This window comes from Cynoglossus semilaevis, chromosome 17 (assembly GCF_000523025.1).
Source record: "Cynoglossus semilaevis isolate Cse_v1.0 chromosome 17, Cse_v1.0, whole genome shotgun sequence".
Taxonomy (NCBI): domain Eukaryota; kingdom Metazoa; phylum Chordata; class Actinopteri; order Pleuronectiformes; family Cynoglossidae; genus Cynoglossus; species Cynoglossus semilaevis.
The window spans coordinates 3,213,943-3,237,575 of record NC_024323.1 but is presented as its reverse complement, the minus strand read 5'-3'; the positions used below and the strand labels follow the sequence as shown (position 1 = coordinate 3,237,575).

The following is a 23,633-nucleotide window of genomic DNA, read 5'->3' as shown; positions in this document are numbered from 1 at the left end:
AAACGATACAGGCGTCTTGAGTAGCACTTGGGGAACGCATGACTCGATGATTGGGATGATCTTAGCTCGTCGTACAGATGGAAAAATAGCAGCAGCGCCGTGGGTGTTGGTGTCTGTCATGGGGTGGATGTGTGTGTGTTTGTGGGTGGTGTTGAGAAAGGTTGAAGGCTTAGTTCAAGTCCAAAAGGCTATCTTAAGTTTCATGGACGCAAGTATTAGAGGGTGAGGAGATCAAACAGCTGTTCCCTAACGATACCTTCCTAAATTAACTTGTAAGAAAAGACTTGGGGCCAGGGGTCACCTTAAGCAGCCCCAACAGACACCCACCCACTCACAGCCTGATCCAGTCTTGGATTGCACACACATTTCTCCAGAATCCTCCAGCTGTCACTGATAAACTCTGACATTTTCATTCTTTTCTCCAGGCTTTCACAATCATTGACCAGAACAGAGATGGTATCATCAGCAAAGACGACCTTAGGGACGTTCTGGCCTCAATGGGTGAGTCCCGTTGGAGCCGATCCAACCGGCACGCCACGTTGACGTGTGACTTTATTGGTCGCTCGTGTATTAATCGGAGCTGACGTTTATCCTTTCACAATCACAGGCCAGCTGAACGTGAAGAATGAGGAGCTGGAAGCCATGATCAAGGAGGCCAGCGGCCCCATCAACTTCACCGTCTTCCTCACCATGTTCGGCGAGAAGCTGAAGGGTGAGCCTCACTGTTACAGATAGTTTTACACTACACCGCCAGAGGGCGCACATACATACCTAGTATTAAATCAGATCAAAAAAGACCCTGTTAGATACCTTTTTGGCATCTTCTCTGAGTTGTATCCTCTGCCCTCCTTAGGTGCTGACCCCGAGGACGTTATCCTCAGCGCCTTCAAGGTCCTGGACCCCGAGGGTACTGGAACCATCAAGAAGCAATTGTAAGCTCAGTTTCCTTCTTTCTGTCTTAAAAAAACAAAACTCTACTTCTAACAAGAGATTCACGAAATTGATTACATTTTTAAGCAGCTCCAATTATTCAAAAATTGTTGGATTATTTTAGCAGTAGTATATTATTATTGTAACTAAAATTATTGTTTATGTTGTAAATATAACAAAGCCTAACTTAATGTGCATAATTTAAAAAATAAGTTAGATTCCTGTTACCTGTTAGGTTCAGTTTTCATTGGTGTGTCAAATTAGTCGTCAGCTGCAGAGAGACATTTCTTCTAGACCCTCTGGTCTGGAGTCTTTTGGATCATTTTGATGTTAGAAAGTCAGTCTAATTTGCCTCTCTGTCTGTTCCAGCCTGGAGGAGCTCCTGACCACTCAGTGCGACAGGTTCTCCAAGGATGAGGTAAAAATTAACAACCTGCGGATTTGTTGTTGTTTGTTTTGGGTTTTTTTTTTTTTCAATTTACAGATTTACTTTACCGAAGCGACCCATTTCTGTGTCAACATGGTCAATTTTGCAACTTTATTTTTTTTCTCCTTCCTTCCCAGATTAAGAACATGTGGGCCGCCTTCCCCCCAGATGTTGCTGGCAACGTAGACTACAAGAACATCTGCTATGTCATCACACACGGAGAGGAGAAGGAGGAGTAAAGAGAACACCAGAAGACAAGAAAGACAGCAATCCCTTTGCTTTTCTGCCTTCCCTGTCCTTTTCTCTCCTCCTCTTCCTCCCTGCTAACCCTCTGTGTTAAACCCATGTGCTCAGCCGCCCATGTTCTAACCAAAGACTTGTCACAAGGACACGTGGGTGGGTGACACATGGTGGTGTCTATGTGTGCTTATGGGGAATAGGGATGATTTTCAATAAAATAATCTTGTAAAAAATCATTTCCATCCACAAGACTTTCTCAAAACACCTTTCCTTTCCTTGCAAACAGTCTGCTGCCCCCTCACCTCTTTGTCTGTGTCTCCTCACACTTCAGCCTCTGAGGTGTTTTGTATGAATGAGACCACCTCTCGGTATCTGAGAGGGAGGGCTTTTAGAACTGCCGAGTGGTACACAAATAACAAAGGACTTCATTCCAAATTTTGAAGATGTCCTGTTGGGTAGACGAGGTGAGAGGAGGGAGAGTGTTGGCAGGTCGAGAGGACAAAGAAGTTGCCTCCTTAAAGTGACGGCAACTTTTGAATTTTCTTTTTCTCTTAAAAGCAAATGAAGGAGAGGAGAAAAAGGGGCGAAAGAAAACATTCAAGTCTTCGATTTCTTTCTCTCCACTCCTTCCTGCGAATGAACAAATCACCTTCTGTTTCCATAAGCTGTCTCAACCTCAGTGGCTGGACTCTTCCTCACCTTTCCTCTGTACTGAATAAAGGGAAAAACTGTGAATAAAATCTCTTTCTTTTTGTACTATAGCGTCTCTGTTCAGTGGCTCTGTGGGACAGGGTTAGAGGGAGCACATTCTGCCTAAGACTCAGGAACGCACATACAGTGACACCAAGTGGAGATCTAATAAAACACACAGCCGAAAAACAGTTTATTTCTGCGCCACAGAACGGTTTCAACATAAATTAAGACGACATATATTAAAACAAATATAATATGCATATAAGATAAACAAACCACACCCTCGAACGCAGCTTATAATGAGAAAAGGGCCTTGTACGCCAGCTAAACATGTACCATAAGTAAGAATGTAAATACGGCTCCCTTATTTTAAAGGCTTAGTTCCTGTTCTCCTTCATAGAGACGCTATTAAAGACTTTTATTTTGGAACATAATGACGCATTTCCGACCTCTGAATAAATACTATGAATAGTTACCAGTAGACATTACCGTGGTTTCTAACTAACAACAATTTAAACATTATGAACCCGAGATTTCCATTTATTGCAGTTGTGCAATTTATCTGCTTTAGAAGCACATTTTTTAAACAGTAGCAAAATTATTACAGGTTGAGACGTTACCTGTTTCTTAATCAGTATTCATTATTCATCTTTTTTTTAAATTCGGTTTTCTTCTATTGAAAGATATCTATTTAATTCCGGTTCCATAAGAGAGGTTTGGCATTTTATGACGCTCTTATTAGGTAGTGGGGTCGGTTGAACGGTTTTTAACTCGCCAACAGGAAGTTCCGGCCAGAAGTTTGTAGGCACTTCGCGCCCTCTGCTGATTGAAAGGGGCAACTGCACTCACCAACAAGTGCAAAACCAGCGAGGACCCCTGTGTAAACATCAGCAGCAGCAGCAGCTGACTCCTGCTTGTTAAAAATACACAATGGTTATTTCACTGTAAATTCATGTAAATGTTTCCAGACTTAGAGACATGTCTCATGATCCACAGTCACATACACACACACACACACATGTTCAGACAGAGGCCGTCACATCAGGCCATCCTCCACCACCGAGACAGACATAAAACACCATCAGTATTTAATATATTATGGTTTATTACTCATCACAAACGTCATTATCATCAATTAAATACAACAGCTGTAGATCTGAAGGAATGAATTCAATTAGCTGATTTTATCTCACTTCCGTTAGAGTGACATGTAAACTTAAAAAAAAAAGTACAGACATAATGACAAGGGGAGGGACAAAGAGCTCAAATACTTTTCTATTTTTTATATATTTGCATCAGTCGGCTCATCACCAATGAAATGTAGTCAAGGACATCTTCAAGGTCAGGGACCAGATAGAAACGGCCTCTGTAGACTCGTCCTCAACAGCGACTACCTCTAAGTGCTGATTCCGTGGGGATGAAATCAGAACACCAAAAGGTCAAGAAATCTTGAGTGACGACAGATGACATCATCAGGCAAGAGCTGTGAGGATGTATTGCTCATCGGCTATTGTACCTCTTGCTCCTGAAAAGTGCAATTTGGGGGGTTTGAGTTTTGGAAAGTGGGCATGACACAAAACATCCACTGCGTGGAGCACAAACTTCATTTTCCCTGGGTGAGCGCACGACTAAAGTTGGCCTCAGTGCCGCCATCACCACGCAGTCAACTGTCACAATGGAGGAAGGATTGCATAGATGTGTTCAGGTTATCCTCAGCAACAAATGCACCGAGGATTAGAAATGTGGTGTGTGTGTTTGTGTATCATCATGTGATGAGCTGGAGAAGTAGAGACAGTGAATATCAGAGGACACATTGGCTACAGTCACACAAAAGTCCCTCTAATCCTCAACCAATAGGAAACAGTACGGTTAAAGAACATCATGTTTATGTCGTCAAATGTTTGTAACATTTATTACCTGGCACCGCTTGCGATGCGCTGATGGGCTTCAGGGCCCATTGATTAATGCATAAATATGTTACAGTACAGGACAGTGAGTGTAAATAGGTTAAAGAGTTCATTAGTCATTATGAATGTAACAAGACGACCAAATGGAACAGACGTACTGTAGATCTCTCATGGAGAACTATTATAAAGTTCAAAACTCCACTCTTGGTGTCAGACATTAAGACTTTGATCTCCCAAATGTTCTGTCGTTCTTCCCGGGTTTGTTCTTTTGGAGCACCTCCCCCCGCTCCATGCCCTCGCACTCCAGTTGGTTTTAATACTGCCCTTCAATAAACAGGAGACTCGTGAACCTAAGTTTGACCAAAACCAACGGTGACACCAAAACTGAGCGACAGCGAGTCGTGTCTAATCTGACGTGCAAAGAAAAGAGCAAACACTTGAAATGATCCCACTTCTGCTACACTGCGTAGTCAGCCATCGTTCCAGTCAGCCAGGCTTCTTTTTATACACACTTAAAAAAAATACTCAGATCCAAAATAATAATAATAATAATTCGTAATATACTATATTTGATTAAATTAACCACTTTGTACATAAATACAGAGCCCAAATCTTAACGAGGTTAATGCTACAATGGCACCTCCAGTCAAGTGGCTTCCTATGGGTCACGTGTCCTGTGCACCTCTACACTGACACTTCAGTGGTGCTTTGTGACAGAATCACAAGTGCAAGAAAAAAAAATCATCCTTCATTTTCTAAAAAAAAAAAACACTTTCTAAAGAGTTAATAAATGAAATTAGGCTAATTTAACTAAATTTGAGTCTGCCTGTAAAAAGCTCAATAACACTAATGTCATTGATGAACTGTTGGGTTCCCAGGTCACGTGGGATTATGTTTTCTTTTTAAACCTGCTTTTTCAAGGGCACTTCCTCAGACTGAGGACCAATATGGCATCTCAACCTAGAAATAGGTGATGTCTATAAGTCTTGAGCAACCTCACACTTCAAATATTTATTTCCACATGCAGTCCTTTGGAAGTTTTCTTTTTCTCTTTAACCAATTCTTTCCCTCTGTGCATCCAGGGATTTTTCTTTTCTCTGTCCGACAGATCAGTTTGTCATCCTGACCAGTAACTTTCTAATGTTTCCAAACACACAGTGTCGGAAACAATTACCAGAAAATAAAGCCATGCTTTATCTTTAGATAATACGTTCTTCAGCGTAATGAATAAAATATTTTAATCTTGATCTCAACAAAGGGGGATAACAAGTATTCTGAAATAGAAAAACATAGCTAAAAAAAGGGGTGGTTTTACCAAAAGACAAATAATACAAGAGTTTATGGATGAGGAATTACACAGATGTAAAATTCAGGAGAAACATACATCAAAAATCTAAAAACATTCAAGACTGTCTGAAGGCTCTGTCAAGGTTTAGTGCTCCATTTCATCCACTAGTTTTGGGAACCAACTTTAACCTAAACCACTAATCTGTCTTGAAAAATGAGGTGTGCCATAATCTGAGGATTTTAAAAGCACTTTCTATGAAATACTTTCTATGTACATTGTGACTTTTTTCATAAAACAGTTGTCTCAAGACTTATACACACCACTGCATTTTTCAATTTCTTTGTTTTTTTGTCACCCTTGAATGTAAGGTTTTGGGAGAATCACATGAATCTATCATGGTTGGTTGAGTCGAGTGAAAAGAGCAGGCAGAGGGAGAGTTGAAAACAGGAAGACCACACTTTAAACTGTAGCATATTACACTACACTACTGAGACACATACACACTCACGCACACACTCATTCAGTCACAACATTTAACAATTAAGACAATAAATACATCCTCCACAACATTATTAGAACTCAAGACATGAGTTGGCTTGGGCTGAGTCGGTGCCTGCTTTTTCTCTCTGTGGATTTCTTACATTTCTTTTTTCTTTCTTTCTTCCAGTCGTCCAGATCACTTGTCCACAGATGAGACTGGTGGGAGAATGGAGTGATTAAAAAATCCTATGTACTACAGGGAGACTGTTTATTTACATCATCTATGGCACCAGAACTACTTCTGCAAGCACAAATCCTCAAGTCCAAGCTTCTCAACTCGTTGCCATCGATCTGATTTAAACAAGAAAAAATAATTAAAAAAAAAAACTAAAACAGAGGGAAAAAAAGAGGCTGATCTTCTGGAAATTATTTTCAGATTCACAGCCCTGCTCCAGTTGACAAAGGGAAATGTCTCATCCTACTAAAAGTGGCTGAAACAGAAATCAGGGGCCACATGACCCCTGAGGTGCTGTTAAAACCAGATTCCAGTTTTTTCACACATTAGGTCTTTGAAGTGTTTTGTTGTACAGGAAGCCACCATTTTTTTATTTCATTTAATCACTCTTTTGTTTTGGGGTTCGTTTTCCTCCCCGGACCTCTCTCTTCCTCTTCAGCCTCCCTTTTCATTATCCTGGAATGATGGCATGAAAACTAGGCCAAATCTTTCGCTGCCGTGGCTCCATTTTTGTCTTCAGGCTCTGCCCCTGCTCCCCCTCCTCGTCCTCCTTTGTCTTTTTTCTTCCCCCCTTTCTTCTTCTCCTTTTCTTGCCTTTCCTTCTCCTTCTTCAGCCTCTCTTTTTCAGCTTTTTCCTTCTCCTTCTTCTCCTTCAGTTTTTTCTTTTCATCTTCCTTATCTTTCCTCTTGTCTTCTTTGCTCTTCTTCTTCTTCTTTCCTTCTTCCTCTCCAGGTGTGTTATCAGTCACTGGCAAAGCTTCTTTTTTAGAATCTGGACACGGGGGCAGCGGGGCATTGTTTGCTGTAGGTGACGGTATGGTGGGAGTGATTTCCTCTGACACAACTCTGGGTGAAGGGGAGAGCAGGTTAGGTGTTGGGGCTGCAGCTGCAGGTTGACCTTGTTCTGACGGGGGTTCTGAGGCCTGAGCAGCTCCATGTGATGGCGCTGCTACATTTCCAGCTAATGGGCTCTGACTACGAGGCACCAGCCCCTTCTGCCCTGCTCCTGGTGGAATAGGGGGTTTATGGCTGGGGCCCCTAGCTGGGCTTGTTGTCACTGCAGGCGGTGACCGAGGTGGTAGACCCTCTAATCCTGAAGGACCAGAGAAGGAGCCCTTCTTGCTTTGAGAATGAAAAGGAGTCTTGGATTTGCGGAAGCCCGGGAGAGACAGGAGGCTGGAGGAGGCTCTGAGAGGTCCTGGTGGAGGAACCGGACTGCCCAGGAAAGAGAAACTTCCTCCAGAGCTGATGGAGGCAGCACGGCGCTTCTGCTCAAAGATTGCTCTCGTACCGTGCAGGCGGCGAACGGGCTGATGTGTCAGCTCCCCCCTAGACTCCCTCCATTTTCTCACCTGGATGCTGCTTTCCCTCTCAATGAGGGCCTCTGTCACGGGGAGACTAATAATCTGAAAGACAACACATTAGACAAAGATTAGCCAGACAGAGGAAGTGAATATTACCAGACAGGGTACTACGGGCAAAAGTGACTCATAACGTCTGTCTCTGAGTAAAAACAGAAACAGAATCTACTGAAGTAAATGTAGAAACACCCACCTCGTGTACGATGAGGTCCTCTCTGACACTCTCAGGTGAAATGTTTCTCAGACGCTCCATGGTTTCATACATTCCCTGTAGTTCCCGAAGTTTATCCACAGAGCCGAGCATTTGTTTCAGTAGCACCAAACCCACGCGAAATACTATCTTCACTCCTACAGCCAGGGAGGTGGGTTAGGTATGAAGCAACAATACTGAAGTTAGAGCAAATGTAATCAAAGTCCTTTTCCCTTGTATAGCACCGTGTGACAATGTATTTGTCTGCTCTGCACACCACATGTCAGTTGTGTATAATATGTCTGCTTTAATACAATAATTTAGGAATCATAAATAGGAGCCATCCACACTATTAACTAGCCTTCCATCAGCTAAGGTCAGTGACCTCTGATCCAGACAAATTCAGGACTATGTGAGGAAAAACACTTGGTTGTGATGGGTTGAACCAGGATTTTTGATCTAGCCAATCAGGGTGTTTCTTATACAGGGTTTTTTTTTTTATTATAAAACTGTGCGGTGAATCATACCTTCGCAGAAGAACATGTCCCACACACGCAGCACACAGGCCCATGGTAACGTCCGTGAGAAGATGCACATGAACCACTCGGTCATGTAAAGTATGGGGTCGATCTTGAACTTCTTCAGGTGACGATACGCCATTGGACACGTGCGTCGTAATAGGGAAAAGAAAATCTCGCCGTCAAGCTGGATCGCTTCCTGAAAAGCAAAGTAAAGTCAGTTACAAAGTTGACAATGGTTTCGATGAACACATATAGACAAGTTATGGTTTTCAATAACTGACCAGCCCAGCACTGTAGTAACCAGGTAGATATTTCTCACATATCTGGACCAGGCACCAAAAGGCTTGCTGTGAGACAAAAAAGAATCAGTCATTTTTTTTCAAAACAAACATCTGTGATTTGAAGAACAGCAGCCTTTTGAATTCCTACTTCTGTTTTCTGCTTCTTCTTTGGGAATGTGACAAAAATAGAGCATTATGCACACAAGTCTTTACCAAAGTACATCTATATTTAGTTTCTATTATCTGTGTTACATATCACACCCATGACACAAAAGTGTCATGGGTGTGATATAAATCCATTTGAATCCATTTCTCAGCAATTCTATCAAATTATTACTTATTATATTATTACTATCCTTTAGCCACTCTGAAACCATATTTGACTATATTTACAACTAATTATAGCAGAACTATTTTCAAATTCCTTTTTGCTAACCTAAGCATTTTTATTTTCAAAAAGAAACTCTTCAGATTTGAACTGACTTGAATTTTGTTTTAAAGACAAAGACAGAATGTGTCCCCACACAGTTGTAGCTGCTCACCTCAGCAGGCATATGCATGAGCAGCACTGCAGCCACAGGAGCCTGAGCCTGACAGTATCCTTCATCAGGTCGGTAAATGGTGTAGGCTTTTAGGATGCGGTATAAATCCTGTTGTCTGTGTGAACAAGAAAAGAAGAATACACACAGAATGTCATTTGGAGACTCAATTATTTCAATCCAGTGCATTTAATCTATGATGTTCTTTATTATCTTTACCCATGACCACCACGGGCAGCAAACATCTCATGGAAGGGGAACTGTCTGTGGAGATCTTTTTCTATAATATCCAGCCATTTGGCCTCACCCTGCTCTCTCTCCAGCTCCTGTGGTTAAAACAATAAGATGAAAATTAGAATTAAAGCCAATGGGATTTGAATGCAGTTTTTAATGTACTTGACAGATATTACAGACAAAACAAACTTTAAATGAAATTTGAATCAAAATTCTCCCTCAAACAAAAATAAACATTGGTCCCTCGGCTAATTTGGACTCAAACCCAACAGGGTCAGAACGAGCTGGAGTGTGGACACAGTAGCAAAGCTGTGACACCCAGGATTACTGATCCTCATAAGAGGCTTATGGCTCAAACCCTCCATGTCTGGGCCCTGCAGCTGATATTAGCCCACTCAGCCACAACTTCCCTTCATAACTTCTTACAACTCCAATCAAATTTGCCACACGTTTCTTTCTGGTCCTTGAGCTGAGAATTTAGGCTAGGTGACTATCCTTATATAAACTTTTTTACATCAGTAACCAAAGAGGACTGGTTAAAACTGTCACAACATGTAGAGCAGGAAAAATCTTTAGACTGATTTCTCTGTACTCTACAAACGTGTTTTTAAAGGCAATGTTAATAACTGAATAATAAAACGACACCTACCAGCAGTGGCAACATAAAGGATGCTCTGGTCCCACCCTACACCCTGGTATTTTTGGGGTTATTTTTAATAAATATTTTTAAAATAAACAATAATCACTTACTTTGAGTTTGGATGTGTTTGAAATGCACAATTATTATTTAGAAAATATCAATTATCATATTTGCTTCTGGGGTGCTAGAAACAGTGCCTCAGGAGTCTTTTGTTTACATGTTCAGTTTCAATATTGCAATATTGCAATATTCTGCGTATGTTTTTGTGTAACAATGCTTCAAAATTTTCACAACTGGCATTAAATAATTGCTATCTCACAATGCACCAGTATCCGGCTGTTTGCGTTAAGTTGTATTGAGATAGTTACTGAAACTGGCTTAATATGGCAACGCCCCACCTAGAATATTTTTCACCAGCCGCCACTGATCATACCTCAAATTTCCCTCTGTTGGCATCAAGAAGATCTTGGCTGTTTGACAGTAGCTGCCAGGCCTTGGACCTGAGTGAAGATGGAATTCCCTTCCTGCAGCGAATCTTCACCTGTTGTGCACAAAATGGATGGAGATTTACTGCAGCATCGTGACAGGGTTTTCTTGGGTGACATGCCGGCTTATGATCAAGTTGGCTCACGCTGAGCAGCAAGTCTAACAACTATATTTTCTATGTCATACATTTGAAAAGTTTTACAAGAAAAAAGCAACCTTTTTATTGGTAATGTTGTTGCTTGAGGACAGATAACACTGTTTGGTCTTTCGGTGGGCCCGAAATGTATCTACTAGTAGATCTAGATCTATTTATTGGGCCCTATAGAAACCAAAGACAGTGTTAGCAGAAGTTTCTTCTATTTCTGCTGAATCTTAGTCAGAGAGGCTGTGGTAAAGCAGATACAGTGTGTAGAGGCCACAGGGGGGAAACAAAGTCCTGGTACTATTAGTGATATGATACAATGTTTACATGTATGATAAAAAATATTTTTTTGTCTATTGTCATGTGGAAGCACTGACTTGATCACTGTTATTTATATTTGACATTTTTCTTTTATTCTGTGACACAAAAATAAAACCCCCACTTCCCATAAATTCAAACAGCTAATTAAAATAGTTCTTACCTTCTGAAAGCGATGTTTGATCCACTTATCCCAGTTGTTGAACATGTCAAGCCACTTCATCTCCCTCTGACGAGCAACTTCTACTCGGATTTCTTTTTCACTGTCACAGTGAATAACAAGGTTCATGACTGAGAAAGCATTTCTTTTTTTATATCTTATTTCTATATTTAGAACTGTGCTGTTTATACAGTGAACTTTTACTGTCACAAATGGACTACACCACTGACTCTGTAACAGAAGCCAATTACAAAACACACTCATTGTTGCCAAGAATGTAGTAAGTATACAGACATGAAATCAATGAGGCTTCAATTATTCAATACTAGAAAACCAAGTAGCCTTCAAGAAAGAAGCTAATTTGTTTTTTTAAGGCACAACAGCAAAAAGGTGAGATGGATTATAACAGAGGGACATGCAGTCACTACACACACAAAAAAAGACTCTCATCATTATCTGAGTCTGACCAAGGGTAAATAAAGGACAATCAGATAAGAACATAGACTGGCAAAGTAGCCAATCACAAGGAAGGAATGTAAAACAGCATGTAACCTAATTTTGTGTTCAATTAGATGTAGTCTGTATATAGTCTGGGCACAAGTGGAAATAATCCATTTTCATGACAACTGCTGTTCCTGTGATCATTCAGATTATAATTTGTTATACACTTCACTTCTAAAATGTTGCTTTAGTGCACAGCAGATGGTATATTGATTTACACTCACTGTGCTCTTGAGCCTATTACTGGTGAAAACTAGAGGACTGTGACTGCAGTTATAGTATATGAAATGGCTCAAAAGTTAGCTTAAAAAACATTAGCCAAGTTGTAACAGAATAATTTTGAGGTCAGAGATGGTTTGAAAAGACAACAAATACTGCAACAAATAGTCAAAAAGTTAAGTCACTTAAAGAAGTGCCACAATTTGTCTCTGTTGCTTCTCCTCTTGGCAAGCCTTTTATAAACCTTCCTTAAAAATTAATTCACGTGAAACATTTATCAAGGTCATATTTAAGCCAGTATACTGGAAACTGGCAGACAGTAAAAGTGATTATAAGAAGATCTTCACACTCACCTGCTTTCACTGTACTGATTCCCACCAAGGAAGCCATATTTGTCCGTGCGTCGAATAGTTGAGCCATTGATCTCCGAGTCAGAGCCCACAGAGCTGCCGTCATCTCCCAACCCAGACAGTGACTCTAAGGTTCCTGACATGAGGCTGGCTGACTCCAGGTAACTCAGCGTGTCGGGTGCCGGGCGAGGATTTGGGAAGTGCAGTGGAAGTGCACAGACTGGTTCTTGGATCAGTGGTACAGTCGGGCTGGGATGCTCACCTCTGGTTGAGGTGTTGGGCAATTCTGCTTTCCTGCTATCATTAGGGTCATCATGCTTTGAAGACAGGGATGGAGACTGACTTTGAGGGTTTTGTGCTTGTTGTGGTGGCTGAGGTTCTTCCTCTGCAGTCATTTCTGATACCAAGGTGTTTGAGGATGCTGCAAGCGTGGGTGGTAGAGTGGAATCTGCAGGGGTTTGAGTCTGGCCTGCTGTAAACTGACCAGCATCTGTGATGGGATTTGGATTTAGGGTGACATGCACATTTGGATAGAGGTTGGGACCAGAACTGAGATCAGGAGATGGAGACGTTGGTTGTGCTTCAGTCTGAGCAGATGGCTCACTTGATGTTGCTGGGTTCTCTGTTTCAGTATTTGTGAGCTTTCCAACAGCTGGGTCAATGGACATGTTGATACCATCCCCTGTCGATTCCTTTCCCTGCGAAGCATTCTCATGTACCAGTGATGGGTGGGGTGTGTCGGCATTGATTTTTTGAGGATTTAGGAGTGGGCGTGGAGATGTGGCTGTAGCTGCAAACTGTGCTGCAGGAGTGTTAGCAGTCAGAGCTTTGTCATTGTAGAGGGCAGACTTGGGTTTAGAGTCATCAGCAGTGATGCTGGAAGCAGGGTGAGCAGCTGAGGATGTAGGGACAGAGGGAGCTGCTTGAGGATCAGCCAGTGTAGTTGGTGATAAGGTGGAGATATCAGCCATGGTTCTGTTCTGATCTTTTCTTTAAATAACATAGAAAAAACAGTAACAATGTAAAAATAAAAGCAAATATGTGCAAAATGTAAAAAATATAGAGACAGAAACTGTTGGAAAAAAAAACAATACACACAGATGCAAACATCTACATGCTAACCTTTGTGATGTTTAAAAAAATGTGTAATTAGCTTAGCTAAATTTTTTTACAATGTCAGTTGCCTTCTAAATCAATAAAAGTTTACTTTTAGACAGGAAAATATAGTCACAATTACACAGCTACAATTTACTAGAACTAGTTTATACTTTAAAAAACATTCTCAAACGAGCATCACAAAAAGTTGTCACCTACTCACAGAGTAAAAATAATGCAACTCTTTTTTTACTATTGAATAGAGTTTTTAGGGGCACTGTTGCAGAAGACAAAACGCTCAGAACTTGTGGAATATTAGGTCATTGAGGAAAGCGTTAAACTAATAAAAATGCCACCACAACTGTAATAATACATTGTAAACAATTGACACTTTTTCACTTCCTCTTTTTTTTTATTCAAGAAGAGCAGTCCACTGATAGAGCTTTGTCTCTTTTCCTCTTTTGCCCTCTAGCCTTGACAAGCAGAAGCAGGATTCATGAGTAACAAAAACTTTTGGGCAGTTGATGTGTTCTACAGTATGAGCTGCACTGACACCTATAGTGTTAAAATCAATTTGAAAGTCATGCATGCAGAATTGAACTATTCTACCAACTACAGTACTATTGCAGGTTGCATGTTGTGCACTTTTTAAACAATTCACTAATAATAATTTGGTTCTTTATCTCTTGCCTAACCTTGTCTATATTCAAGCATGTATGACAACCATATCGCATTAGGATTATTTACAGAATATACAATCATTACAATACAATACAAAATAGTAATTAGCTTATTTAAAAAAAACTAACATTAAATTTAAATTTTTATACAGTAGTTACTACCTGGAAAAGGACAGAAATTACTTCAGAGACACATTGGACTGTATAGTCGACTTCCATGGTTTAAAGTTATCCCAAAAGCTCCCTGAAAAGAGCTAGTAATCCAGCTGATGAAGCGGATATTTGTCATTGTTACAACACAAACCCCACGCCATTGTCACAGAGTAACTACATATAAAATCACTCTATTACTCAAAATGACTCAACTTCCCTCTTTAGCAGTATCACATTCGTGAAACCCCTAACTAACGAAAGCTTCCAAGAGTTGACAGTCACCACCCTCCCTGTGAGCCAGGCCCGGGCGCAGCGTCCACGGCCTTGTCCACTCCACAGCCCAGGTCAACTCACCCACCACCGGCGTGTGTCACTACGGTCCTCCCGCCTGGTCAGCCAGGGGCTTCCTGAGCTCTGGCCCCCCCCGCCACAGCTCCGCCTTCACTGCCTCCTCCGTAAAATGAAATCACACAACTGGAACAAGAGCTGGACGGAGTGAGGAGCAGGAGTCCTGCAGTGGGACAGTAAGCTAGGCTAAGTTACTAGCAGCTAAGTTTTAGCTTTTTCCATCCACTGTTTCTGTTAGCACTATCGTTGTTAGCCGTAGCCAGGCAGAAAAACGTACCCGGTACTATCGTTAGGCGTGCAGGCAGTGTACAGTCATCACATTTAATCTGCTCCCTGAATAACGGTCTTCGTCCAGTGAAAACACCGAGAGTTTCTTTGTTGAATTTATCTCTTCACAGCGACACAGGGACACATTCACCAGCAGCAGCAGAAGCAGCAGCAGCCTCCTTCATTTCCTTCTGACAGCTACGTGCACGTCCCCGTCACTGTGACCGGGCACTCGCACGTATCTGAAAGGGACCCTCCCTGACACACAGTAGGGAACTGCAAAAGATCGCTTTTTATTTTGAAAAACATTCAGTTGAATATATATTTGCTATGTATTGTTGCATAGTAAGAAGGAATTTACTTTAAAATCAATTGTAGAAGGTAAAAACATTGACTTAGGGAAAATGAATTCAATCTATTTGAAAACGCCTATGCTACACTACAGGTGAAATCCATCGCTGGTTTGTTGACCTTTGTCTGACCAGTAGATGGCAGAATCACCCTAAACCTAAGTGTTTGACCTGTTAGCCAAAGATGTATAATGGAACTTGCTTTTTATGATGGAAAGAAATCTGCAGAAGACGAAAGCCTGTTGTATTTTCTTAAACCTAAGTCAGAATTTTGATGAGACATGGTTCTAGGATTACATACAGATGTCAAGATTAAGGTAATGTGAAAAAATCTTTTTTAGAAGGTCTTCACAATGCCACATTTTAGAATCTGCAATCGAAGAACAAATCTGCTGCCACCTAATGGGAGAGTACTTAACTATTCTGCCTGTCACTGTTGCATAAATGAAAAAACACATTTTTTGCAGTAAATAAATAATGTTTTTGAGGCCAGTTATTGTAAGTAAATTCATGGGACAACTTTGTGTGGAGGCACAATAGTTAGGAATCCATCCCTACAGTGACACACAGTGGTGGGAGTATTAGCGATGCTTGAAGGAACTATGAAAAAGAATAAACGTGTGATGAACTCAGGAATGACTAAACATGGAACATGTTCAAATAAATGAAGTGCGATTGTGAATGAAGTCCTTTGAGTGCCAGTGTAACAATATGTCATGTAAAGTACACAAACAAACACTGAGGTGAGCCTATAGGCATTACATCACAAAAGAGGCTAGTATTATGTAATAGTATTCACCAGATTTGTTGTTTGCACAGCATTCCAAAAGTTGTTTCCTTCACTGTGAGTCATCTTTTCCGCCTGCTGTAACTATTACACCACTGAAACTCTTCAATGCTATGAAGATTTCCATGGAAAACCACAGAAATGGGGGACTCCCTGGCAAGTTGAAACAACACAAGTTCTAACAATGAGGGAACTCCCATACAACAACAAAAATATATAGATGTGGTTGTTAAGGAGTCTGTAGTCAGGGTTACACAGAACATTCTGGTCCACACCTACAGGGAAGAATTAGTCGTCTCCATAAATGATATCTACGAGGAGAGAAATTACGCTGTTATATGATGTCATTCTTCTGGGTGTATTGAGGTGTAGGTTTGGATTCTTCAGCTTTCCTGGCATAGTTTAAACAATGTCTGTTTTAAGGATATTTTGTTGTTACATTTTAGGTGGAACAGAGGTGTTGCTTGTCTGGTTCATGTTTAGACACCTCAGCTCTGACCATGACCTGCAGACATGAATGGCTCTCTGTGTATACATCACTCAGCCCCTTTAAACTACACTGCAAACACAGCTTGTCCCAGTGTTTACACTAAACCAGGTGAAGCAGCTTTTGATGGGGTTTTTTCCTCGCTTTGAACATTATTACAAGTTGTTGCAAGTTTCCAAGGAAACAACATAAATATCAAGTTCTACTCCTCCACACTACCAGTGAACATCTCAAACTCTAATCATTCACCTTGCTGGCATCAAGTTTTGAACCCATGAGAATAGATATTGGACATGTGTGGTGTCTCCAGACAGCACAAGAATGTTGTGTTAAATAACATTACAATCTTACTCTTCTTCTCCTGTGGGTCTGCCACGGTGAATCTTTAACCACTCCACCTTTATTTATCTCCACTAATCTTCTCTGGAATCTTTCTCATTTCCTTCTGCGAGGCAACTCCACCTTCAAATGCTTTGGATATGTCCAAACCATCTCAGATTCATACATATCACATCACAATAACATAAACAAACATTAGAAGAAATCCAGTCTTTATTATGTAAAAATGTTACATCCATTGTTTAAAACTGTATTAGTGTAGTACTCTTTGTAGATCCAGACATCTAATAACTGCTTATTAACTGTTTACATTGGTGATAATTGATTTTATAAAACATATAGTAACATTTGAGAAATTCTGTGATACAATTTCCATAATTGTATAATAATTAATGAATAATTTAAAATATAATAGCATATTTGAGCAGCTGAGCAAAATTGTTGTAATTGCATAAAATTGTAAAATCGGTACAAAGTATGAAGTAAACATAAGAAGTGTCGGACATGTTTTTTGTGTGTGTGTTGTTGTCATGCTGTGAAGAATATTCTCCACGAGGACAAATAATACATCTAATAAAGACAGCCTCTATGTTAATGATACCAAGTGCTTTTGTCACACAGTCAACAACAGTCAACGTGTCATACGTCAAATTAAGACTTTTCTTCTCTCACTAATACGTAAAGGTGGATTAAGTATTTTCTTGGTCTCTCTCTCTTAACCAGTGGGGAATCGCGAGTCTCAAATGCTAAATGTGTTACAGTAATTGTTCTTGAGGAAATGCTTTGGACCCAGCAGCATGAATTATTGCACCCTCTGCAGAGGAGAAAGAGAAGGACACAACCTGTCTTACAAACACTAATCCAAAACTTCTATACTCCTAAGTGCCATTCATCTACACACTGGCCTGACATGGTCCAATGTTCCTATCCAAGAGAATATATTTTCAGTTTACTTCAGCTGTGTTATCTGCAAATACTTGAAATATGTTTACTTCCTTCATTTATTTACTTAGCTTACTTAGTACAAAAAAAGCAAGAAAAAAACATCGGATGTGTGTTTCAGCAGCTGAGGTCACATCAAGAGTCTTTCCCTTTACTCTGAGGGAACGTATTAATCCATTCCTGTGTGCGGTCTCGACACTGGTCCCAGTTATATAACGGCCGATACTGGAAGTAACGTTCGGCTTTGTCTGTTTTCACCGTGAAGGAGGTAGAAGCTACAGCAAAGGTGTAGCAATTCAGCAGTGGGGTGTAATTATAAAAGGGGCTCAATGTCCAACGAAGTAGATCATTGATCATGGCTAACAGCCAGATCACAAAAAAAGGGATGTGAACCATTCTGAAGTTAAATGAAGTGAGGAACTGCATGTTGAAATTGGTGTAGCTCTGATAGGGTGAGTCATCGTAACAGAAAAACGTCTCCCCTGCCAGGGCTTGTGGGCGCTCCCTCAGGGCGCGGGCTGCTAATACGTGCATCCAGGCCACGTTGCCTAGTGAAACAAACAGATTCGTTTATTATAGAATACGTCAAGGAAGAAATGAATGTATAATAAAGAGAGTTGATGTTTAATAGTTGAGCACTCTTTTGGCAGCATTGGAAGAAAAGTCAAATTAATGAGTCGTTATACAAATTCCTGAATGAATACATTTTTTAGAATAAATTATGCAGCACATATCGCAAGTCCAGGATGTGGGACAGAAAGATCTTAGAAATATAGTTTTGTAAACAACAACATATTAGAGGAAGGCATTATGTCTAAGTCAGAGTGTTTTTTTACTGATACACAAATAGGTTTCTGGTACATGTTCTCAAAAACATAAACACAGGGACTTAGGGTATGGACTATTTAGTAAATAAGTCACTCCCAAAGACTTGTTCAGATCAAACAGAGTTATAATTAACTCAGCAAAAACAAAACCCTTGACAATAACTGATGTCACACATCCGCCACTGCAGCAGACCAAGAATGTTCGTCTGAGTATCTTCCTACTGCAGCAGTGGTCCTTGTAACTCGTCACAGATTTCTCAATAATGATTTCTCTGGCCTAATATGTCTCTGGCCTTTGTGCACAGAGATTTCTCCTGACTGAAGTCGTTCTTTCTTTTTGAAGAAAAAGTGTCACTTTTGTTTGGCTGCAGCTGTTATCTGGTTGATATCTGGTTTTGATTGCCCTGCAGGCAGCTGGGATTTCCTCCAGCTCCTCTAATGACCATAGAAGAACAATTACCAACATTGTGCACTTTTGTATGCATTTGCCATTTTTACATCACCAGGAGTGACATTAAACAAACTGGGACTTTGGTGATTTTGGTTCATTTTGTCTCTGAACACCTGTCTGGTGTGGCTGTTTAATCATTTCTAATTTTTGGATTGATGTGCTATGATCTGTTTCAATGGTAAAAATAGATCAGTAGTTGGTCTGCTTTGCATGATTAACAGACATTCTCACACTAGTCTCCAAAGTTGTGGTAGGTTATTATAGCCTCACCTGCGTAGACTCGCCCGTGCTCAGTAGAGTCTGGGATACCATTGTAAACCAGGCCTTTATTGTCTGCAGCCTGTTGGTAGAACTCCCTGAAAAGTTCATGTCCTTCACCATAGATCCCTGTTGGCCTCAGACTGCATGTGTATAAACACTTCCCACCTTTCAGCTGAAGTCACAAGTCAAAACAAGAATTTACCGTTAGTAAGTAGCAAGAAGAGCTAACAGGAAATACTGTAAAACGTGGGTAGAAAAGGTAGAACACAATGTGGTGATGTGTCAGACTGTTTTAAAGGGAATTTCCTGTACTATTGGGTTTCCAATTACCTGTCTGCCATTCGCCATCAGCACAATTTTCTCTGCCTGTGCTTTGCTCTTGGGATAAGCCATGGCATGGCTCACAAGGTAAGCTGTGTCTTCATTGCCCCTGAAAGAAAAGAATTATCAAAGATGGTGAAAGTGTAAATATGTAATCAAAAGTGTGTCCAAGACATGTTTCACCACACTCAGCAAATGACTCAACAATTTCTGTTTGAAATAAACAGGAGGGTGACACATACTACAATGGCTTTTGTACGTGCAAAACAACACACGCTCTTACACAATTCTGAACAAATTCCATCCATTTATCTATCTATCTATCTATCTATCTATCTATCTATCTATCTATCTATCTATCTATCTATCTATCTATCTATCTATCTATCAAACTCTGTAAAATAGAAAGAGCTCTCCTGAGTGTATGTAAAAATAGAAGAGAGAAGATTGGTGTCTTAAATGCTGATCAAGTGGACATTTAATGTTGCAATAAATTAACACAACATCTTTGGATAAATGGAAGTTGAAAAGGTCATCTTGGCTTCCATACCATGGTCTGATTTATGGTCTTGTGCATTTGTTTGAGTGGACATTGAGGTCCACTTAACTACACACAGTTTGGTCAAGCTGCCATTACACTGGACAGATTCAAACAGACAGATCATCAAGGCTGATAAGAGAATGAGAATCGTCAAAAATAGGCAGTTAAACCCCAGTGTAGGAATCACAACGATTTGCTTTACTGCCAGGGAATTTTTCTTCCTCTATACAGCTAACACAATGGTCATGTTGACAATGTTTGAATTCAAAAAATACACTGAGAATAATCTGATTTGATAAATGTATTAATGCAATGCAAATTTAGGAAAGGAAACTAAAGCCACAACACAAAGCAAAGACACAATGAGAATACTTTAAGTACAGTTAATGTGGACCAGGGGTGTTGGACACATCTGTTTTCCCAGGAGGGTACATTGAAAAATGGGACGCAGAGTAGAGATCGAAAGTATTTCTCACAAGAGAGGTGTGGATTACAATGTCAGGTTGAGCTGAATGATTTTAAATGGTACAATGAATAAACAAAGTGAATTAAAACCACATCTTTGGCATTACCTGACAAAGTGGTCTCCGTTGACATTAGGCCCAATAACTTCCATACTGCTGGTGTAGACAAGACTCTGGATGTCACATTCCACACAGGCATTGATAACATTCTCTGTCCCTGAGAACGAGGAGAAAAAAGATCCTCAGGTCAAAGAAAAAAGAATGTTGAGTTGCTTGAATTACAGCACCATTTAGGCGAAAAGTCACAATTTAACATACATCGACAGACTTAGAAAAACAAGTGAAGTCCAGTGAAATCCAGTGAAGATGTCAGTTAACTGTGTTCAAATGTACTTTCACTGTGTTAAAACGTTCAGATGTCTAACAAATAAATAATTACAGCTGTGTGGTTCAAAAACCCAGAGTCTGCAGTATCAGAGGAAAAGAAGAAAATTCCACGGGATGTTTTTTCTAGATTTCCTAGAGGAATACATATCAAAATCCATTCAAGCAGCAACTCTGCTTAATACTTGAACTCTTTCACCGTCTGCACAAATATTTAATATTTATTTGCTTCAAATAGTTGTCAAAATATTTCTGCCTAGGAGCAGGTCAACTGACTGACACCATCTCCAGAGACAAGGAAAAAAAAGAGATTATAAAACCAAAACACATTAATCATTACAAAGTCCTTTTTTTAAATGCAGATTTGGATACCAACGCAGACATGTTCACAAACCATGTACAAAATGTCCATACACAGGAAGTTAGACATCTTTCCTCTTTGAAGCGGCTGTTTTTAAAGAATGCCATTGCACCATTGCACTTACACTTGGTCGTCACTTCACGTCTAGAATTTGACCGTCAGCTGACATATTTGAACTTTGTCTGTGCAATCAATAAAATGATAACAGCTTTGATATGTACTGGTTCTCTGTCCCACTGTTATGCAGCTGCAACAAGGTAGCCCAAACTAGTTAAAATTTGCCATAAAGTACTCTGAAATTAGCCAAATATTAGCCGAGGAATAGCCAAGTAGCAAATAGCAAACAACCAAACTTGGCCAAAAGTAGATAAAAGTTCACCAGAACTTTAGCTTAAAAGGAAAGGATGCAAGGACACGTGAAACACGTTGGAACTCACTCCAACTTGTCACTTAAATCTACAGAAAATATATTTATTTTATTTTTTTTACAGTCTGTATTGTCATTGTACCATGGGGGTACAACCAAACTGAGCCTCTGCTTTTAACCTATCACCAAGGGGAGCAGTGGGCAGCTTCATATTTTACCAAATACCATTCACAGCACCTCATGTTATTACATGAATTATTTAGCATGGCTCAACAGTGCCACCGGATACCCAAGGCGCCACAGGCACAAAAGCTAAGACTGTGTGATCTCATTTTGTACGTTCAAGTTAAGGCCAGTAATGACAAACGTGATAATCTTGTCACCTCAACTTCCTTATTTGAGGCACGGTGAAAAAAGAAGTGAAATTCATATCAGTTCAGCAAAGAATAATAAATGTCATAACACATGACATCGTCGCAGCATTCTTTCAGTTGTTAACCCTTTGTCAGGAGTCTCACCTGTGACATTGACTGAATGGATGAGTGTGTCGGAGACTCTGTGCCATACATCGACCAGGCTGGCCATATGGACGACCACGTCTGCTCCACGGCAGGCTGCCAGCACGCTGCTGTAGTCTGTTATGTCCCCCTGGATGACCACCACCTTAGTCTGCTCTGTGTCCAGGGACAATAACACACACAATCACACTGTGAACCTTGGTGACATGACAGTTGTTGTGGTTTTAGCACTTCAACAACTGCTCTGTGAACACAGCAATACTGCAGCAACTGCTGTACAACATTCTACATCCACTATAATCACAAATACGTCCGATTTGTTTTCCATGACATCAGCTATTACAAGACAACAATATTTAAAGTCTAACAGCTGCAACTGAAGGCTTTAATGACGTCATTCCATGGTGAAAAACATGATCCTGCACTGGACATATGTAAATACTATTTAGATTTAATGTGATTATTACCATGAAAATTATCAATTTAAATTGACATGCGGTAAACAGTTATAATCCAGTCTGGCTGGCTTAACATTAGAATTAGGCAGATTTTTTAATATTTTATGGCGTGTTATTAAACAAAGTTAATAATAAAAAAGACAGGTTCCGTTTTAAACGTGACCGTTAAAAGGTAGGTAATTAAAAAGTGCTGACTCAATGCTTTACACGTCACACTGGGTGAAGTGTTCAAACACTAACGTGATGAGGTTCCGTGACTGCTCGGTGTTGTTTTTACTTTTACTTTTTAAATGTAACCAATGGTGCGTTAACACTTGAAATAAACCTCTGTGACTACTGACCCTTGAACAGACAGCCTCACACTGGTCTGCGCTGGAAAGAAGCGAATGTTAAAGTCAACACTCTTACCTGTGCTGAGTCCGTTCAAACTTGTGTCCACGTTTTTGTCAAAAACACGGATCTCGTCCACGTTGTCCTCCTTCTCCAGTAAGAGTGTGAGCAGGTGTTTGCCCAGGAAGCCGCAGCCTCCGGTGATCATGTAGACCAGACCCTGCCGAGTGTCCGACATGATGCTGCCGTGGTGCTGCTGCTGCTGCTGCTGCTGCTCTGACAGACTGGAAGTGGCTGAGGTCTATTTAAAGACAGAGCGACTTTTTTTCCCACTCAAACTTGATCCCTTCTTGAACAGAGTTTACGCATGGGTCAGCCCACAGCAATGCTTCTCAACCCTTATTCAACTCCCCCAACTGAAATCTTGCAAAATTACATTTCAGATTGATTAAACTAACACCAAGTAACGTCATATTCGATCATGAATAAAAATCAATGACATCAACTGACAAAAAGTTCAAAAAGAGAAAATAAAGGTACAGTTTTGACATCATCACTTGAACCTTGAAAACCTCCTTGCACCAGTGGAGACCGACCCACGCTTTGAGAAGCACTCGCCTACAGAGACCTATTAGATTTGGTAAATTAATAAATGTTGTAATACAGGAGTAAAAAGTTCGTTACATTTATATTAATCATGGTGAAGGTTTTTTGTATTATTTTTGGCAGATCCATTGAGCAAAACGGCTAAAAGACCTTC

The 23,633-nt window shown here is 40.3% G+C and overlaps 3 protein-coding genes across 4 annotated transcripts in view; 1 reads left to right on the top strand and 2 right to left on the bottom strand.

Annotated features, from left to right (window-relative positions):
• mylpfa (myosin light chain, phosphorylatable, fast skeletal muscle a) overlaps positions 1-2,337 on the top strand; it is a 3,717-nt gene extending 1,380 nt beyond the window's left edge. The window contains exons 3-7 of the mRNA XM_008329345.3: positions 426-501; positions 608-712; positions 854-932; positions 1,300-1,348; positions 1,495-2,337. Coding sequence (XP_008327567.1) covers positions 426-501; positions 608-712; positions 854-932; positions 1,300-1,348; positions 1,495-1,596 — 411 coding nt within the window. The 3' untranslated portion in view covers positions 1,597-2,337. The remainder of the gene's footprint in view (positions 1-425; positions 502-607; positions 713-853; positions 933-1,299; positions 1,349-1,494) is intronic.
• Positions 2,338-3,377: 1,040 nt separating this feature from the next.
• On the bottom strand, positions 3,378-15,179 carry tbc1d10b (TBC1 domain family, member 10b). Of its 2 annotated transcripts, XM_008329344.2 has the most exons (11): positions 14,696-15,179; positions 14,425-14,581; positions 12,146-13,132; positions 11,076-11,175; positions 10,400-10,507; positions 9,312-9,418; positions 9,096-9,210; positions 8,554-8,619; positions 8,279-8,468; positions 7,755-7,909; positions 3,378-7,606 (listed from the first exon to the last, which is right to left on the bottom strand). In XM_008329344.2, the coding sequence occupies exons 3-11, from the start codon at positions 13,111-13,113 to the stop codon at positions 6,677-6,679; spliced, it is 2,739 nt and encodes a 912-aa protein (XP_008327566.1). In that variant the 5' UTR covers positions 13,114-13,132; positions 14,425-14,581; positions 14,696-15,179; the 3' UTR covers positions 3,378-6,676. The 2 variants fall into 2 exon arrangements, with proteins under 2 accessions (XP_008327566.1, XP_016896196.1); XM_017040707.2 differs by having other exon boundaries at positions 14,425-15,179.
• A 1,664-nt stretch (positions 15,180-16,843) lies between these two features.
• On the bottom strand, positions 16,844-23,243 carry hsd3b7 (hydroxy-delta-5-steroid dehydrogenase, 3 beta- and steroid delta-isomerase). The gene is made up of 6 exons (XM_008329343.3): positions 22,952-23,243; positions 22,086-22,241; positions 20,564-20,672; positions 19,460-19,559; positions 19,139-19,301; positions 16,844-18,138 (listed from the first exon to the last, which is right to left on the bottom strand). Exons 1-6 carry the CDS (start codon positions 23,109-23,111, stop codon positions 17,726-17,728), a joined length of 1,101 nt encoding a protein of 366 aa, XP_008327565.1. The 5' UTR covers positions 23,112-23,243; the 3' UTR covers positions 16,844-17,725.
• Positions 23,244-23,633: the final 390 nt, after the last annotated feature.

Excerpts from the sequence above, each read along its gene's own strand:
- hsd3b7 (XM_008329343.3), bottom strand. The coding sequence starts at position 23,111 with ATGTCGGACACTCGGCAGGGTCTGGTCTACATGATCACCGGAGGCTGC. Across the intron at positions 19,302-19,459 it reads TGATGGCGAATGGCAGACAG|CTGAAAGGTGGGAAGTGTTT; the intron begins GTAATTGGAAAC and ends TTGTGACTTCAG. Across the intron at positions 18,139-19,138 it reads GCACGGGCGAGTCTACGCAG|GCAACGTGGCCTGGATGCAC; the intron begins GTGAGGCTATAA and ends TTGTTTCACTAG.
- tbc1d10b (XM_017040707.2), bottom strand. The coding sequence starts at position 13,113 with ATGGCTGATATCTCCACCTTATCACCAACTACACTGGCTGATCCTCAA. Across the intron at positions 10,508-11,075 it reads TCAAACATCGCTTTCAGAAG|GTGAAGATTCGCTGCAGGAA; the intron begins GTAAGAACTATT and ends TGTGCACAACAG. Across the intron at positions 7,607-7,754 it reads AGGACCTCATCGTACACGAG|ATTATTAGTCTCCCCGTGAC; the intron begins GTGGGTGTTTCT and ends GTTGTCTTTCAG.